General features: G+C 43.8%; 1 protein-coding gene across 4 annotated transcripts in view; it reads left to right on the top strand.

Moving 5' to 3' along the window:
- LOC128453574 (signal-induced proliferation-associated 1-like protein 2) overlaps window positions 1-18,174 on the top strand; it is an 81,078-nt gene that overhangs the window by 28,370 nt on the left and 34,534 nt on the right. For all 4 annotated transcript variants that reach the window (XM_053436547.1, XM_053436548.1, XM_053436546.1 and 1 more), the window contains exons 2-8: window positions 465-2,251; window positions 5,871-6,004; window positions 7,320-7,508; window positions 12,229-12,403; window positions 12,645-12,748; window positions 14,124-14,281; window positions 14,965-15,541. In XM_053436547.1, coding sequence (XP_053292522.1) covers window positions 721-2,251; window positions 5,871-6,004; window positions 7,320-7,508; window positions 12,229-12,403; window positions 12,645-12,748; window positions 14,124-14,281; window positions 14,965-15,541 — 2,868 coding nt within the window. In that variant the 5' untranslated portion in view covers window positions 465-720. The remainder of the gene's footprint in view (window positions 1-464; window positions 2,252-5,870; window positions 6,005-7,319; window positions 7,509-12,228; window positions 12,404-12,644; window positions 12,749-14,123; window positions 14,282-14,964; window positions 15,542-18,174) is intronic.

The raw sequence follows: 18,174 nt of genomic DNA on the forward strand, positions 1-18,174 counted from the left end.
CGTTGAATATGCAACACTATCCCTACTGTATAATTTGAAGGCTTGATGACGCTGCTGCAAGCGGTTGGATGAGATCTCGGTACATGTGACCACTTAGCTGAACATCTGCCTCTTGTTGCTGTCATTTGCTTCACCACCATCTGTTTGGCATTGGCTGGGAGCACCAACAAAGATATACATCTATCTTGTTATAAACCCATAATGTTATCAACTCTTCTCCAGTACACTAATTAACTGCATTTAGTTATGTGCTATATCGTTTTGAAACTAGTACAGCCCTGCGTACCCCATGGTGGGAGTTTATAACAAGATAACCAGTCTATTCCAGTTAGTATTATGATCCTTTACATTGTTGAATTGTTGCTGTTTTGGAATTTGTGTATGTGTAAATGAAATTGTCTCACTTATTATAGCCCACTAGCTGTATTGTAACATTTTCTCTTGTGTTTGTTTTTGTACTATAGGTCCAACTCTTCCAGCTGTCGTTCTGCATTGACAGCGCGCTGTGAGAAAAGACTCAGGCTGTGCCTCAGACACTTTTCCTTGACACCCAAATGCTGTGCATCGAACATCGTGCCAGCCAGTCTCTGTGAGTTATGACGACGGTTGCTTCATCGACTCAGGAAAGAGGCTCCTCCTCCACTCACCACTCTGCAAATCACATGATGTAAAGTACAAGGGTCTTAAAAGTCTGCTCTTCAAGGAGTCTGCCAGCAGGATATGAGTATTTTGAGCCCTGTTACAGATAACAAATCAAACCTTGTGGGAATTGTGGGAGGCCCAGAAGAATACTCCAGAGCCATGCAGTCAGAAGAGTTATTTAGCAGGAAACTCAAAGCTCTGAATGGTAGCATGGGACCACCAACCACCAACATGCAGGGGAAACCTGATGCTTCAGGCAAAACAAATGGTACTCCAGCCATGCCTAAAATGGGCGTCAGGGCCAGGGTGACCGAATGGCCACCAAGGAATGATGGATGGGATGGACGGCCTTCACCCAACTATCAGAGTGTGATACCAGTGTTTCAGAATGGCCAGCATGAGCATGTAGTGGAATTACTTGAGGAAGGTGAAGAAGTTTGTGTGGAAATAGACTATACAGACAAATACACAATAAGTGACCTCCTCTGCCACTCACCACAGAGGGGTCTTCACCCAATCCGCCAGCGCAGCAACAGCGATGTCACCATAAGTGACATTGACTCCGAGGACATAATGGACCAGAATGCTGTCAATCCAAACACAGGGGCCTCTCTGCACCGCGAGTATGGCAGTACATCCTCCATTGACCGTCAAGGTCTGAGTGCGGATGGCTTTTTCACCATGCTTAGGGGCTACCGAATAGACACCTTAGACCACCGTAGCATACCACCTATGGGTTTCCCTGAGTTGTTGCGGTGTGATGCCGCCCTCTCCCCCAGCCTGCAGACAGCAGCCCAAATTGCCAGGGGAGAGATCCACATTCCAGGCTATGACTACATAGACAATTCTCTCCTCTATACCCGCGAGCGGGAGAAGTCCTTCATGAGGCGTCTCAAATCAGAATCATCTGAAACGTCTCTGTTCAGGAAACTGCGGACCATAAAGAGTGAGAGTGATGCTTTGCGGCTGTCATTAGAGGATGACCGGCGACCGCTAAGCTTCCAAAAATGCTTCGCCCACTATGATGTTCAGAGTGTTCTTTTTAACATCAGTGAAGCGGTGGCCAGCAGAGCAACCCTCAATCAGAGGAAGAACACAACCACCGGGGCTTCAGCTGCCTCTGCTGGAGTTATCCCTGGAGGGGTCCCTGGAGCTGTTGGAGGTGTTGGAGGTGGAGCCATACTTGGGCCTGGACCAGGATCAGGGGCAGATTGTGGAGCAGCAGGATGTAGCAGTGGAAATGTCCCCATGTTTGAATCTCCATTAGGCAGCAGAGAGGACTTGAACCCCAAAGAGAACCTGGATGTTGATGAGGGAGATGGGAAGAGTAGCAATCTAGTGCTGAGCTGCCCACACTTTCGCAATGAGGTCGGTGGTGAGGGTGAGAGGAAGATCTCCCTCTCCAGAGCCAACAGTGCCAACTATAGTACTGTGTCAGAGAGCTGCTCTTTTGAATCATCTTTAAGTTCCCACTGCACCAACGCAGGAGTCTCTGTCCTGGAGGTCCCACGTGAAAACCAGCCAATCCACAGGGAGAAGGTCAAACGGTACATCATTGAACACATTGACCTTGGAGCATACTACTACCACAAGTACTTTTATGGAAAAGGTAAGAAACACTTCTACTTTGTTATCTGTTCATAGAGATTGTATAGTGATGATACAGGAGTATTAGAATGACTCACTGTCAAGAATTAATAAACTTTGCAGGCCAAGTCCATTTCATTTAAAATTTATTTTGGACAATGCTCTATGAGAACTAGGTCCCAAATGGAACAGCCTTCACTTAAAGGGTCAGATATCTTGACAGCCCAGATATTTGTGTAGGACTAGATGAAAATAAGGTCCAGAACAATAGCAGGCTTGTGTTTGGTGCAGGGGTGTGTGTTTCACTTCCCTGGGTGAGGAGCGGTCATGTCCTCCCTGTGATATTACCCTGAACCCTGCAGAGAAGCTTTGATTAGTCATGTGAGAAGAGAGGTGAGCGAGAGGGTGCATTGCAGCTGTTACCCTTGGGGGTTGTGGGGGTGTGAGGACCCCTCATATGAAACTTTAGGGTCAGCGAAACTACGCCAAGGTCCCAGCTCCCCTCATTAAAACACCTATGCGACTGATGCTAGAAATACCATGCCAACCCGTAACCCTTCACCGCATTATAAATATCTGTCTTTCCCACTGTCTGTGCGACTGTGTTTGCTGCTCTCATCAGATTGAATTACCCGTTCCTAAACCCCCTAGAAAACAGCTGCTTCACCTTTCACTCCCACACATGCCTGAACGTCTTCAAAAGATATACTTTGAATTCAAATATTCCTCTTTGCGACAGTGTGTAACTGCACCTGGGGTTCACTGGAGGTTAATGAGACCATTACGGATCTGCTCCACTTACATTACATTTGAATGTACCATTAAGGTTACTGTGATAATCATTTATTGTGAAATGTTTCCTCACTCACTACTCATCCCATAACTGCTCTAGCTGTATTATGTATTTAATCTCTTCCTGTAGCAACACAGGTCAATGCATAATTGAAATGCCCCTTGTTGCTGTCAGATTAGTTTTGATGATGATATTGTTTTTTACGGTAGATGGCTCTCTCAGTGTGTGGATCTAGCCCTTGCCCTTTTCACTAGGTGTTGTATTGGAGTGACACGACTGTCGTCACCTCTGCTTCACCGCAAACACACTCATGAAAACAGGCACATACCCACGCACACTCTCACACAAACATGACAGCATGTCAGCACTTTCGGGCAAGCTTTTATCAACCTGGTCTGAACATTGATCCCATTGATTGCCTAAAGCCCTCCCTCCCTTAGCAACAGGAGTGTTTCTCCCCAGACAATCCTAATGGACACAATGTTTCATTCACACCCCCAGGCCAAGCCTTGTTACACAGTTCATGGTCACGTACTGCATCCGATTAGACATTGAGATATACTGGGTATCATATGAAATTGAAATATGTGACCTAAAAATAAAGTTTTGGAACTTCATGATTTAAAAGTAAGCACATGCAGTCAATGTAGGACTTTTTAAGATTTTGAAGGCATTTCTGCCAAGTGGAGTGACAGCAAGAAGGAAAACTAGCATTATTTGACATGACAATCAAAGTCATTCATAATGCAACCTTTGGCAAGCTGTCAACAGCAAGTGAAGAGCAACAGTGACATGTTAAAGAAATGCGTCAACAAAAAGCTTCCCTCCACAGTTGACTCTCTCTCGCTGTGCCATTGGTATTCGGATGGCCAATGGCCTCATATGCATAGACGGCCCTCCCACCACCATTTGACCTTATGCCTCACAGAGCATTTCCCCTCAGTCCACTGTCCCTGACAAGCCATGCATTCCTCAGACGGTTAACCCCGGGTTGCCTCCACATAGTTAATTAATTATTCATGCTGATATGCGCTTTGCCCCAACGTTGATGCGACAGTGAAAAGAACCTGTGTTTTTACATTGCATGCTCTGAGCTTTGATGCAGCCTGTGCAGAAATCTCTTGGCAAATGTCATTGCTGTGTCCCTATAGAGATTTTTCTTTTGTTGTCTGTTGAATCCAGGTCTTTCTCCCTGGCTTTAGCCTGGATTAGGGATTGTTTGCTCAAGGCACTGCTATGCGTGTGCAAAGCTCTGCTTCTGTCCATGCCCTATCCAACCACACACACACACACTTGCCTTGTTTGACTAATATAAATTATATTTTGTACAATGATACTACGCATTTTGAGATACTGAAGTAGTGTCCTATTTTATCATCATTGTCTTTATTAAAACTCAAGAGAATCATTGGAGACCAGCATTTACAGTGATTTAAGCATTTCTGAATGCATTTCTAATAAAAAAAATTATTCAAAGGAGTAAAAGGCATGCAACTGACATCCCCCCATTCATAACATCTCCGTAGAATTCAGTCTAAAATATTCCACCTCTCAGGAGCATTATCAGGATCAGTACGTTTCATGACAATTTGCCCATGAGGTTATGATTCATTTTCGGCACAAATTAACATCTTGACTTGAGGGTGACTAAAAGAGAAAATGTCATTGAGTTTTACAAATGAAAAATTGCTCATCCTCCCAGGGGCATAAAGGTCGCCAGGATATTTGATGAAAATCTGCCTATTACAGCTTTTCATTTTTTTGGTGTAGAACAGGTGAAGAGGTTACCAAAACATTAGATGATTCTCTCTGAGCATCATGAATATGACCAGGAAATTTCTTGAAGACTTGCCAATCAGCATGTGAGATAAAGATGTCATAGATCAAAGTGTAGGGCAAGGGAATATTACAAATCATCATTATCATCATTAATTATCATCATCATTATGTGGTGTGTAACTATCATTGAACCAGCTAGCCTTCAACAATCCTGCTTGTAAACACTGACATCACTTATTCTTGGCTGATTATACTTGAACATCCTGGTGGCCTTGTGGTCTGAGGCAGGTACCATGTAACATCATTGTCGGTTTATATCTAGCCAGGAAACTTTGTCTTGTCTGTCTCGCCCATATTTCAATCCACCCACCACAGTCAATTATCCAATAAAAACAATCTGCCATTAATGCAAAAGCTTTATTCCTGTACCATTTTCTTTTAGCATGGCCGGTAAAGCCTGGGTTTTCACCAGCTGTCTGTTTGTACTGGTGTGAGTCAGGCGTTCCAGGAATACAGATACAAAAAGCCCCAAAACTTATAAATTCGCCTGCATTTCTGAAGCGTGCATGTTGTCTGATTTTTGATTAATCTCTTTGGAATAAATAATATGAAAGATTTGTGTTTTTCAACTTTAACACTGAGTAAAGCTGATCAAATACATATCCATGTGCTCAAAAGTCCTTTGTTTTAACATTTGATTGTATCGTGAGAAGGATCTGGGGCAGTGACGGGTCGGAGAGGGCCAAACTTTCCAGGGCTGTATTTTGATTAATTAATTTACTTTCTAAACCCAGTGCCACCACTACAAGCCGGTTTATAATCCAATGTGAATCAATTTCAAATCTCCACTGGACCCCTGCTGCTCTCTGTAATCAGTTGCGCAGCTCGCCCGCGGCCGCTCCACAAAGCGTTTTTTAGACAAATGGACTTAGTAATGTGAATTGATATGGAAGTGATGTGAAATATTTCTATGAATTAAGAGTTTTCAATTCTGAGAGTGTGATGTGGAAATTTAATGTGATGCTAAATGTGTGTTTTAATTTGGATATATTTCTTGTTCCATCCCCAGAGCATCAAAACTATTTCGGTGTAGACGACAATCTGGGACCTGTGGCAGTCAGCATCCGCCGCGAGAGGTTGGATGATGGAAGGGAAAAAGAGGGAATGCAGTTTAACCATCGGGTCACCTTCAGAACCAGCCAGGTAGCTCTAACACAAGGACGAGTACTTTGTCTGCTGCCTAATGTCTTAAATCAGTGTAGAGCTATTATGGATGCATGGTGGGAGAAACCTGCGTGAGTTCTATCGCTCGATCAAAGAAGTGTTTTCTAGCCAGAGCATGCTTTTAAAGGATATTTGTCATCCTTCTCATATACTGTATTCAGTGAGACATGTTAAGGTCACTGAACTCAGGGCTTAGTCAAGCAGCACACTAATACAGGAATGCTTCGGTACTCCTGAAAACAAGGGGAGACTTCTCGTAGCTTCCTCTTTCCCAAATCTTCTCCCTAATGTGTCCAGGGATTCTGTGCCAGTTGTAATTCTATCAGCGGCAGCGTGATCGCCTCTGTCTTTCTCACATCCACGTACAGTACATGCACATATGTACGCGCCTGCACACACACACAACCACACACACACACACACACACACATGATTAATCCACAAACTGAGATGCACAGTCTCACAGTCCCTGGTGGCTACAGAAATTTCTCTCCTTGATTGATGCTGGGTGGTCTCATCCACTAAATAATTCAGGTGCAACAGATGTGTCAGGCAGGGAAATGTCACTGATATCTAGTGCCATTCTTGGTCTAAAGCACCACTCCCACGATAAAACAATGTATCTGGGTCATGGTAGCCCTGCAACTAGCACGCAGACAATGTTTAAACTCCCCAACCACTGGAGCATCTATTTGCATGTGCTCCCATCATTTAGCCTCCGAGCTCCCAGCCTCTCTGCCCCACTCTCACTTTATCTCCCTCTCTGAGTCTATTAAGTAATCTGCTTTTCAGAAAGCCTCTGTCGGACCACCATTGACTGCTGACGTTCATGTCCACAGGCCGTGCAGATGGAAATGGGATTTATGGGCGTAAATCTGTCAGTGATGCTGCAAACAACAACACAGGGTTTCAGAGTGGGTGTTTGGAAGCTGTTTGGGTCAACGTTTACAGGAATGTTAATGGTCCTAGCAGCAAAATACCACTTAACATCTTCTGTTCAGTTAGCCTGTCTTAATTATTTAGACTGTGCGATCATAATGCTTTCCAATGGAGCTGTAATGGAGCCATTGCTCCAAATAATAAGCCACAACATTAGAGGATATTAAGTCCGACTCACACAGCAGCCAGCGTGTCAGCACAGTTTACCATTTCCAACATTTTGGTTAATGAAATGTATTCTATCTGATCCACTTCAACTTTAGTTATACAGTATAAAAGGGCAGACCTGAGACTTATTAGAGACCCAATAGACCTTTGAGCTAATTAACTGGAGGATCATCTTCTTTCCTGACAGCTGACCACGCTTCGTGGAGCCATCTTGGAGGATGCCATTCCATCCACGGCGAAACACGGGACGGCCCGAGGCCTGCCGCTGAAAGAGGTGCTCGAGTACGTAATTCCCGAGCTCAACATCCAGTGTCTGAGGCTGGCCCTCAACTCCCCGAAGGTCCCGGAGCAGCTCCTGAAGCTGGACGAACAGGGGGTGAGTTCCTCTAGATCTCCCTCATGTCCAGCACTTTTTGTGACCCTCAAAAAAGGGTCAGCCCTGCAAGGAAGTCTTGAGAATCTCTTGAAAAATATCCAGAGGGGATGTACGTGAGAACACAAATGTCTGAGTCAGTGCTGCGGACAATCGTCACATGTCTGACCGCAGAATGTCCTTTAGCGGTCTCTGTTTATGATTTTATTTTGCCAAGCACCCTGCTGGTGGCTCCAAATAAGCCAAGAGTTAATTCCTCCAAGGAAGGGAAAAGTGTTACCTATCCTTCCTTCCCCTACACATCTTTCCACATCTTTCTTGTAAAGACCCTCTGCTCCAGATCAGCGTTATGAATAATGTTTTGGGTGATAGGATGACTGACTGTACTTATACTACAGAAGAGATTTTGCATTTAAAGCTTATCTGTCTGTTTCTGACGTTTTGACAGCTAAAGGAGTAGAGATTAACTTCAGATTGTGCACACCTTTGTTCCATATGTGGGCTGCTTATTATAGATGAAGACAGGCTCCCAGATGATGGCATTAGACAGCCAATATCACACTTACATAGAATCAATGACCCACTGTCTGTGGCCAGCATTGACTACTTTGAGTAGTAAAAGGACACACAGGCGCAAGCAAACTCACTTTTGACAACTTACTTCCTCTGAGAGCGAGTGATTTGGTATTCTGCCTGGATGGCGAGGATGTCACCTTGCATTATCTTTGTTTGAAGAAAGTGGCCATTAGTGATGAGGGCTGTCTATATTCACAGGTGTCAGAGATGGATTCACTGTGTGATCATAAGGCCTTTATTTTCTCATCCAATGAAACTGCATGATGGAAATGAGTGTGTGTGTGGGGGGGGGGGGGGGTTAGCTTGTGCTGCACTGCATGTCTTACAATCAGAGCATTGGTTGCTTATTAGTGTAATTGCTTTTGATTGCACAAGCCCATCCTTCCAACTGACAGGGGAAAGGCTCTTATAATAGAAAGTGTCAGCCATGTCCCTCTTGTATATTCGATTTTGTTACACATATAAACAAGAGCAGTGAAGTGTCAGCTCTAAAGCAAGTTAGAAGCTCCCAAGACGACGACAAGCATTGTGGATCCAGTGCTCTCGGACTCTTCTTGCTGGCAGATCACAAGGAGCCTGTGCAGGAGTTTGTTCACCTGCATTACAACTCCCCATGCCTTTGCTATGAGAGACTGTCTGCAGATAGACAGAAACTGACGCGCAGAGTGGAAAAAAGGCGATAAAGTCACGTAAGGAGCTACTTTCAAAGGTGGAGAGCTCAGGCTAAGTGGGACTTAAAGTTCCTCCAATTGGCACTCCCCCCTCGCAGACCTCAAACCAAACGCCCAGTGGAGGCCGGTTTTATATTTGGACATCAGTATTTTTAAACACCCCTGTTTTAATCATTAATTTATGCTACCCATGTAAATGTTTGATAAGTCAAGCACCAACTAATCTACTTTTTTAACCAAGCTGGACTTCTGCAGCCGTAATGTGTTTGTGTGAGGAAGCCAATGTTGTCGGGAAAGAACTAGAGCTAAGTCGAATGCCAGAGCTGTTTTGTTTGAGTTCATTATTTTCTTCTACCACATTGAAAAGCTTCATCTGTTCTCCATCATCGTATTTCAGTGTGCGTGTGCAAAGACTTATTTTTTGGTGAGAAAAGGAACCAGGTCTGGTGAGAGAAGGTATCCTGGAGCAAGACAGCCTTCACAATATCCTCATGATCAGTTCTGCAGAACGAAATATCCCTGAGAGAAGTGTAGTCTACTCTGCTGTAATGACCCCGGGACGTAAGCGGAGCAGGGAGCATATGTGAATGTATTTGAGATCACATTGTAGATCTCAGTGAACTGACTGTGTGCACACGGACTGGAAAAAGCATTAGGCAGTTAATTAGATTCTGAGATACGATGCAAGGTGATAAAAATCACACGCTGTACATTTTTATAAGGAAGACATTGATAATAAAAAAAAGTGTATCTGTTGTTTCCATTTAAAGTAAAATAACAGAATTTCGTGATTAATATAAACATACGTTCATCAGCTGCATCCGTTTCAAAATTAAAAATGTTGTTTCAGCTTTAAAGAATTATTGCTAATAACGGGTTGATGTGAACAAGATAAAGTTGAGCCTGATGATGTCCCCATGGCCTCTGCAAAATCTAACACAAATAATAATGTGCAATGAAAGCAGGGCAGACAAAGGCTGCTGATCTTTACTTCTCAAAAAGGCTAAACTAGTGACATTTCTAACCCAGAAAAGCTGTTTTCACTGCAGCGCTCTGTGTAATAACACAAACAAAGAACATTTTCCATTACCAACCCTGCTTTTCATGTTTTGCTGTGGTCTTACAATGGTCAACAGGTAAAACCTTTATCCGTCCTGATTCCCCTAGCAACAGCTCATTCCTTTATTAAGCTGTTTTCAGACATGAACTCTGGAAAGTGTCCGGGTAATGGGGTCTGGACTTTAAAGTCTGCTGTGGAGATCATGTGTTTTTGTTTACAGCACCTCAACACTAGCATCAGCCCGTTATCACCACAAGCCCTCAAATGTTGTTGTCTTTCCAAGTTGACATCTTCATCTGTATCTTCTAGCCTAACCCCCCCCCCCCCCCCCTTCCCCCCACACACACACAGATTTACTTCTGTATTAGAAACGTCAGCAACTAGCTCTCTCGCTCACACTGAATCCTCCGTTGGACCTCTGACCTTAAAGTGAGATTTGATCCTCATGTTGAAGAGAGTAATCTACAATCCAACAAGGCTGTTGTTGCAGAGAGCAGAAATCAATTCCTTCAGGAAATCAGTCCCCTGTCATACTTAAACTTGAGGATTACCTCAGTGAAATTATGTGGTGACCTTTTCCTTCTTTATGTGTTGCGTCCATTGTTTTCATTCCTGACCCGAAAGCAGGGATAGACTCTTTGTGTGTGGTCGTGCGGTGTGATTGTAGCCAGGAGGATTTGGGAGCCACGTTTTGGATTTTTTGCTGCATTGGGACACTGCAGTGCGGACAGATGTCATTGTGATGTTGTGTGCTATGCCAGGACACTGCTGTATCCCTCAGGTGCGTCTCAGCTTTCTCCTGGGGGAACACTGTCCTCATTTCTCTCTCCTGACCAATTTAGTGTTTTTCCATCTTCGAATTTATTTTTTTAATGTTTTTTAAAGAGGGAAGATGCAAATAGTTTTCCAACACCCTGCAGCAGTGCATAGATGGATAAAGAGAGAGGTCAAATGGGAGGAAAATATATTAACAGAAAGAAAATTACTGCTTTCTAGCAAATTCTGCTCAAATTTGTTCCAAGTGGAATATTTTAGTTATGGCACATCTGTTAAAAGGGCTTTTTTTTATGGCTGCTCTACCTTTTTTTAGAAGCTGATGCCACCAGAAAAGACATCAAAGCCGGTTCCAGACTCAGCCTCACCTCAGGAGCATTACTCATCGGTGTATGTGTTGTGTGCCCTGATGTGCTTGCACTTTTCTGAGGCAGCGACAAATTCGCAACCAAAGGGCAATGCGATTGTCCTTGCCGTCGGCCAGTCTGTTAAGAGGTGCAGCAGGTTAAGTGAGCCCATATAATGCGGGATAAAAAATGGAAGACCACATCATTGCACATCATGCCATTTCCACCGGGCTTGATGGTATAATAGCTTTGCTGCACCGTGGGAGCTTTAGTGCCGTGCACACTGCCTGAGAGGGGGAAGTCACCATGACAACAGTGTCAGGAGCGCACCGGGAACTGATAACCTGTAACGGAGGTAAAAGACAATTCCAATTTGTTTCAGTATACAGGCCATTCATTGACTTTCACATGGAGAGGGACCCGTTTCATCTTGCCGCTTTGACACGTTGACCCTGGGTCAAGATCAAGGTGCTGTCCTCAGCTGTGAATATTGGGTAACAGGTGCTAAACGCAGGGGGCTATTTTTTCATCTGTTTTTTCTCCTTTGACTCTTTTTTCTTTCCTGGCCAGCATCAGTGAGCTATAAGCCATAAATGTCATAAATAAAAGATTGATGCCGTTGGAGAGGGATTTTGCTTTCACCGTGCAAGAAGAATCACTTGGGATGTTTTATTTCTTCCTGTCTTCTTCACGAGTCGAGTTCACATCAGACCTGTCTGTGCTGCATAATATTAATTCTTGATGTGGAAAGCCGTGATATTTGGTTTTCTGATATTTGTCTATGAATACTAAAGTAATATGAATTCTCTGAGGTTTTATTGAGAATTACTTGTATTAGTGGGGTAGTTGTGAGAGCAGCGTTATTGCCATTCTGTGAGGACTTAGCCAAAAAAAGGCAACGCTCGAGGATGTCTTTTTTTTGCGACGATTACAGTTTTGTTGCCTGCAGTTTGAGTTTTCTACCATAAACCAAAGCAATCCTGTTATATCTCTGTAATTCACTCCCTCATTGCTCTACAGCTGCTCTTAAGTAGCTGCTATTAGCTTGGCCTGATTTATGCCCTGCTTCGAGCTCCTTAGAGTTCACAGCCTGGTTGCATAAAGGCGAATTTCACCTCTCACTCTCCTAGAAGGCGTATGAATGCCTTCACATTAGCTGTGACTTGATGGAAAGTGGGCCCTCGCATGCTCTGAGTGCATAATGTACAGTATCTATGAGTGTGGCACGTAATATATCTCAGGCAACAGGAAATGATACTCACTCGCCGAGTGTCTGTGTGTGCTTCTCGTTCCAGCTAAGCTTCCAGCACAAGGTGGGGGTGCTCTACTGCAAGGCGGGCCAGAGCACAGAGGAGGAGATGTACAACAACGAGAGTGCGGGCCCGGCGCTCGAGGAGTTCTTGGATCTGCTCGGCCAGAGGGTGCGGCTCAAGGGCTTCACCAAGTACAGGGCCCAGCTGGATAACAAGAGTAAGATAAAGCACACATCACACAGACACCAAACTAAACATTCACAAAGAGCAAGCCCACGCACTTTTAATCCTGCTGTTTGCAGATGCTCTGCTTAATCGCTTTTTGGCAGCTGTAATATTTCTTTAAAGCCTATATATCTGAATCTTGATTTCTATTCGATTGCATCATCTGCATGTTTAATACAACAGCCTTTTGTAGTAGGCCTGAGACCATAACTACCCTCTTTCCTGTGTTGCAGCCGACTCCACGGGCATACACTCTTTGTACACCACCTATAAGGACTACGAGCTGATGTTTCACGTGTCCACCATGCTCCCCTACACGCCCAACAACAGACAGCAGGTCAGTAAACTCTACACTTGGCTCCACAGCCTCTCCAACAGGCCGCTACGTTTGCTTTTCTGATTAGTGAGCCGGTCACTAATGGAGTTAATAAGTCCCTGAGCAGCTTCCTTTTAGGATATCTTCTACCATGTCTCCTGCCAATCTTCCCCAGCGGCTCATTTTGCCACGGTAATGACCTATCAGTAGAAAGCATGAGAATTGCTATGGTAACGGTACCCCATAGTAGGATTTTAATCAATGCATCCCCAGGGGCTGGATCCGATGAGGTATTAGATGGGGCACTGTTTCTGTCTGCACTAACAAGTAGAATTAAGTGGATGTGCGGTGGACTGGCGAGCGATGGCCTGATAAAGCTGCGAATACTGAGGTTTATCTCAGTCACTGCTCCGCTTGTATAGAAGTACTTTTTGACCCCATAATGAGAAGTTTGGGCACAACCCTTCAGACGTATATACAGAAGAATTGGAAAGTGACTGTGTGGAATCAGGCGGTATCCTCATTGAACCACTCAAAAGAACTCATCTGCCCTGTGCGTATGGTTTGCAGGATTTGGGGGCGGGGGGGTTTTTTCTCCTTTCTTTTCCACTTCAATACTGTTCCATGAAGTGGGATAGTTTAATTTAATCCACAGGGGTAATCTTCCACTAGACCTAAGCAGAGCCGGCCCCACTCATCTCTTCATCCTTCCCAATTCACCTTTGTACCCTCTAATCCTGCCCATTTTTGGCTCTCGCTGACCCTCATTGAGAACTTTATTCCAGCCAGAGAATGAGGTTAACTATCTGCACAATACAAGCAGGCTAAATTGAGTTTGGGAGAATACGTCTCCCTCAACCAAAAAGCCTAAAATCTCCTCTGCCCCAAAAGCCTTTCATCCCGATTTTGGATGGAACATTTCAGGTTCAAAACATATTGTGGTCAATGAAAAAAAAACTGCACGAACGCTTTGTAAAGAATTGTCTTCTACAGATGACATAGACTATACATTAACACGCAGATCAGTCTCAGACTACTGACTTCACCTGAGCTCGTGTTTGTTCCCCCTTTTGCTTGTATGACTCCATTCAGATGTGGTCAGTGCTAAGTAGAGGTGTGAATGTCCTCAGTGTGACACTACAGGTAAAATCTCTCTCTCTCTCACACTGACACAAACAAACTTTGTCATTAGAAACAACTAAACCGTAAGCAGATCTCTGAGGTCAGATCTTAATACCAGGTGTGATCAGGGTCTAAAATATGTTTTTTTTATTCTCATTTCAATAAATTAGATTTTAAAACCTTCCACTCTTGATCTATGTAACAGTATCTACCCTTTATGGTTTTTGGACATCCTCTATTTGACTCCTTTTCTTCCTTTTTTTTTTTTTTACAGCTATTAAGGAAGAGGCACATTGGCAATGATATCGTCACCATAGTGTTCCAGGAGCCCGGGGCCCTTCCTTTCACTCCAAAAAGCATCCGCTCTCATTTCCAACATGTGTTTGTCATCGTCAAAGTCCACAACCCCTGCACTGAAAACGTCTGCTACAGGTAAATAGGACAAGCATGCACCACACGCCTGCAAGACTCTCTCTAAGCTATTTCTGCTATGTAAGCTGACAAAGATCCAGGAGAGGAAGAAGAGGGTCGAAATGCAATATTTGAATTTGGTGTCATCGAGTCAAACCGCCAAGTAGAAGTGAACCTCACCATAGCATAAGAATCGCACTAATATCCCTAAGACAATTTAGGGAAATGTGTTTATCTTTTGATGAGCTTTTCATAAATGTCTTCATGCCAAATGGCTCTTCATGAACTTTTAGCAGCACTTAATTTGAAATCGTAATAATAATAATAGCCTGCTCAGTGCTTTCTGTGGTTTCTGTCAAGACTTCATAGTAATGAGCAGGAGTCTGGAGGCGCTGTTTGATCTGTTCAGTGATGATACAGTTATTATCTTCAGAGACACCTTGAAATGATGACTTACGACTCAACTCGAGTGTTTCTGAAGTCATGACGACGCTTCTTAATAACATAGCATTTGCTGAGAAGAGCGAGATTAGTCTGTGCTGCTCTGGCTCTTTCCACATAATTTCTCTCAAGCCATATACTGTAATTTCAACGCATCAAATGGCTGCTCATTAAACACATAATTCAATACGCTCTCACTTCTTTACAGTTTCTCTTTAATGTTACCAATTCATTTGATTTATTGGTTCTGCCCTGTTTTCCAGTGTCTCTGTCTCCAGGTCAAAAGACGTGCCTCCTTTTGGCCCCCCTATTCCCAAGTCTGTAACGTTCCCAAAGTCAGCAGTTTTCAGGGACTTCCTGCTCGCCAAGGTCATCAACGGAGAAAATGCCGCACACAAGTCGGAGAAGTTCCGAGCCATGGCGACTCGTACACGGCAAGAGTACCTGAAGGACCTGGCGGAGAACTTCGTTAGCACTGCCACTATTGACTCTGCTGTCAAATTCAGCTTCATCACCCTCGGAGCTAAGAAGAAGGAGAAAGTGAAACCAAGGAAGGACGCACACCTGTTCAGCGTGGGGGCCATCACCTGGAGTGTCCGCACCCGGGACTTCGGCCAATTGATGGATGTGGACTGCTTGCTCGGCATATCCAACGAGTTCATCGTCCTCATTGAGGAGGAATCGAGAAACGTGGTCTTCAACTGCTCCTGTCGCGACGTCATCGGATGGACCTCAGGGATTATGAGCATTAAGATCTTCTATGAGCGCGGGGAATGTGTCATGCTGTCTGCCCACGACAACTGTGGAGAAGACATCAGGGAAATGGTGCAAAGACTTGAGGTAAGACCCTTGAAGGCTCAATTATTATAATCTCTCATCTTTAAGTCTTAATGTCTGCTGGATTAAAGACTAGCAGAGCCTTTTGTAGCACAGTGTCTTCAGCGCTTGTATCAAATAATACCACACAAAGAGATTTCACAGAACAAAAGACTGATAATCAGTTTTCAAACATCGCCCACCTCTGTTCTCTCTGTTTGCACTGTGTTTGGTTAATTGAGGGTTGCTTCTTAGTTTGACATCCAGTTTATTTAAATGCTGTTAAGTTTGTTTGTTTGTGTCTCCTGTTTCTCAGTCTGGTCACCGGTTTTGTTAATGACAAGACAACACAATTGTTCTTCACCAAGGAGGTTATGTTCCCCCCCCCCTGTCTGTTGGTTGGTTGATTGCAGGATTATGCAAAAACTGCTAAAAGTATTTCCACCAAAACTTGGTGGAAGGATGGGACATGGGCCAGAAAATAACTTATTAACTTTTGGCATGATCCCAGCAAAAAGGGCTGATTCAAGAATTTGTATCACTTTCTTTAACATTGCGATATCTGGCCCCTTGGCAGATGCACAATTTAAGTGCCATTCTAGTTTTGCTGGTGCAGCTTTGTTGAACACTGATTATACAGTTTTTTAATATATAAGAACCTCTTGGTAATAGTTTCAGTACTAATATCTAAGAATGGGAAAGATACACCCTTGTTTTGTTTTAAAAAGGAGTTCCCCAGTGTATTTTACCCAAAAAGTGATTTCACGAGAAGGGAAATAGTAGTCTGTCATCACAATATCCCTCTAAGTCTAAAACCCATTAGCTGCATGGCTTATAAAGGAAAATTACCTCTTTTGCTTTAAATGGTGCAGTCAGCCTGGTAACTTTAGGATAGTTGTGGTCCCTCTGTGGTGAAACAATACATTCTGCAAATGCTTCTCCTGCCATTGTAGCTTTACAACTTTCCACAAACATTGTTATTTTATTTTCATCATTAAGTCTGCAGAACTGCTGCTTACTTAACCTACATGCATCCTTTCAACTCTCATGTGCGCTGAGCTTCTGCTGTTTTATTATTTTCTTCCCTTCTGTTTGTTTCACTGCCTTTTTTCCCCTAAACAATGCAAGGGTTTTAGAAGTTTTCCCAAAATTCCCTTGTTTCCCTCACTTCTTCGTCCCGTTCACCTGGTCTTCTCTGTGTTGCACGGGGACAGGAGTGTCATTTGAATGTGAAACTGTGCAGTGAGATCGACATGGTCCAGAGAGGATTATAGACCTCCTGTTGTTTCCGTTGGCTTTCTTTTGCTCGGCGGCCATTCAGCCGTTTAGGTCACACAGATATAAATGTTGCCCCTCTCCTCATCAGGACAAACCATTATGAAACATCACAACACTGTCATCAAAAAATCAAAGCCGGAGCTGTCCCCTGCAGCAGGCGGCACATTTCATGGAATTAAAGATTAGCAATGATGTGATTTTAGGCTATGCTTGTGTTGTTTGGGGGCAGGTACAGGAGGAGGCAGCTTAAACAGGACACTAACCCAGTTTCGATGTGGAGGAGAGAAAAAGCAGACACATTATTTGGGTCTGACAAACTAAGAATAGAGGACACTTGACCTGAAGACTTCTTCACTCCAATTGAGATCTACCCCTTTAGTCCAAGCCCTCTTTTCCCCATTTTGTAAGTCTACCTCGTGGTATAGGCATCTTGACCTTTAGAAAAAATAAACATCTTGTTCCTCTGTCCGGAGGCTCAACCAATGCCTTGTTCCAATCATCAAGGCTTGTTTTTCCTGTTTGGTGTGTCCACCGTTTGTTTACTGAACTTCTCATCAGGCAACCCTTTTTCCCGTATAAATAATATTGAGGTTGAATCCCAAAATCCGAACCTGAGCTGTGCATGACCTTATTACTGCCTGCCCGCCTGCACACTCTCATCCACTTATCCCTTACAGTCCCTCTTTGGCAGCCTCAAATTTGCAGCAAACCCCAGCCAGAAAAACACTACTGCAGCCAATGACATGGTAATAACAATCAATTTCCTGCTAAACACCCGAGCAAGAAGGTCATTCTTTTAAGGAAAAGGACAGACGGAGATAATTGCGCGTTTTTTCATTACCCCATTTTGAAACAAACTATTTTTCGGCAGGCTTAAAAAAAAAAGCATTCAGGTGAGCACTAAAGCCCGGAATATCCCAACCGCCTCAAAAACAGCTAGATCCCGTGGAATTATTTACCATAATTAATCTATGAAGGACACGGATGTCATTCAGTGTCTTCACCGCTCATCATAAGAAAGGACAGAGCAGGATATATTATCATTTGTGATTAGCCAAAAGGACATCACTTTCTCATTCTTTATGCAAATCTCCTCTCACATTTACTGTCTACTTACCCACGGGATTTGTGAGGGATATTTAACAGGAGAAGCTCAGAATAAGTATTAACAAGTTGGTGGCTATTGCTAGTCCTCAGCGTATGAGCCGATTGCGCATTCAGGTGTGCATGTGTTTTTCTAAAGGACCCAGACGTTGACTCGAATCATGTTTCATTGCCGGGATTTACAGGCTGCCGGACATGTGATGTAATGTGAAGCAGAATGAACAGATTGTCGACTGTAACACACCGAGGAGCCGAGTGTGGGAGCACAGCTAAAA

Source organism: Pleuronectes platessa, chromosome 12, assembly GCF_947347685.1.
Source record: "Pleuronectes platessa chromosome 12, fPlePla1.1, whole genome shotgun sequence".
Classification (NCBI taxonomy): Eukaryota; Metazoa; Chordata; class Actinopteri; order Pleuronectiformes; family Pleuronectidae; genus Pleuronectes; species Pleuronectes platessa.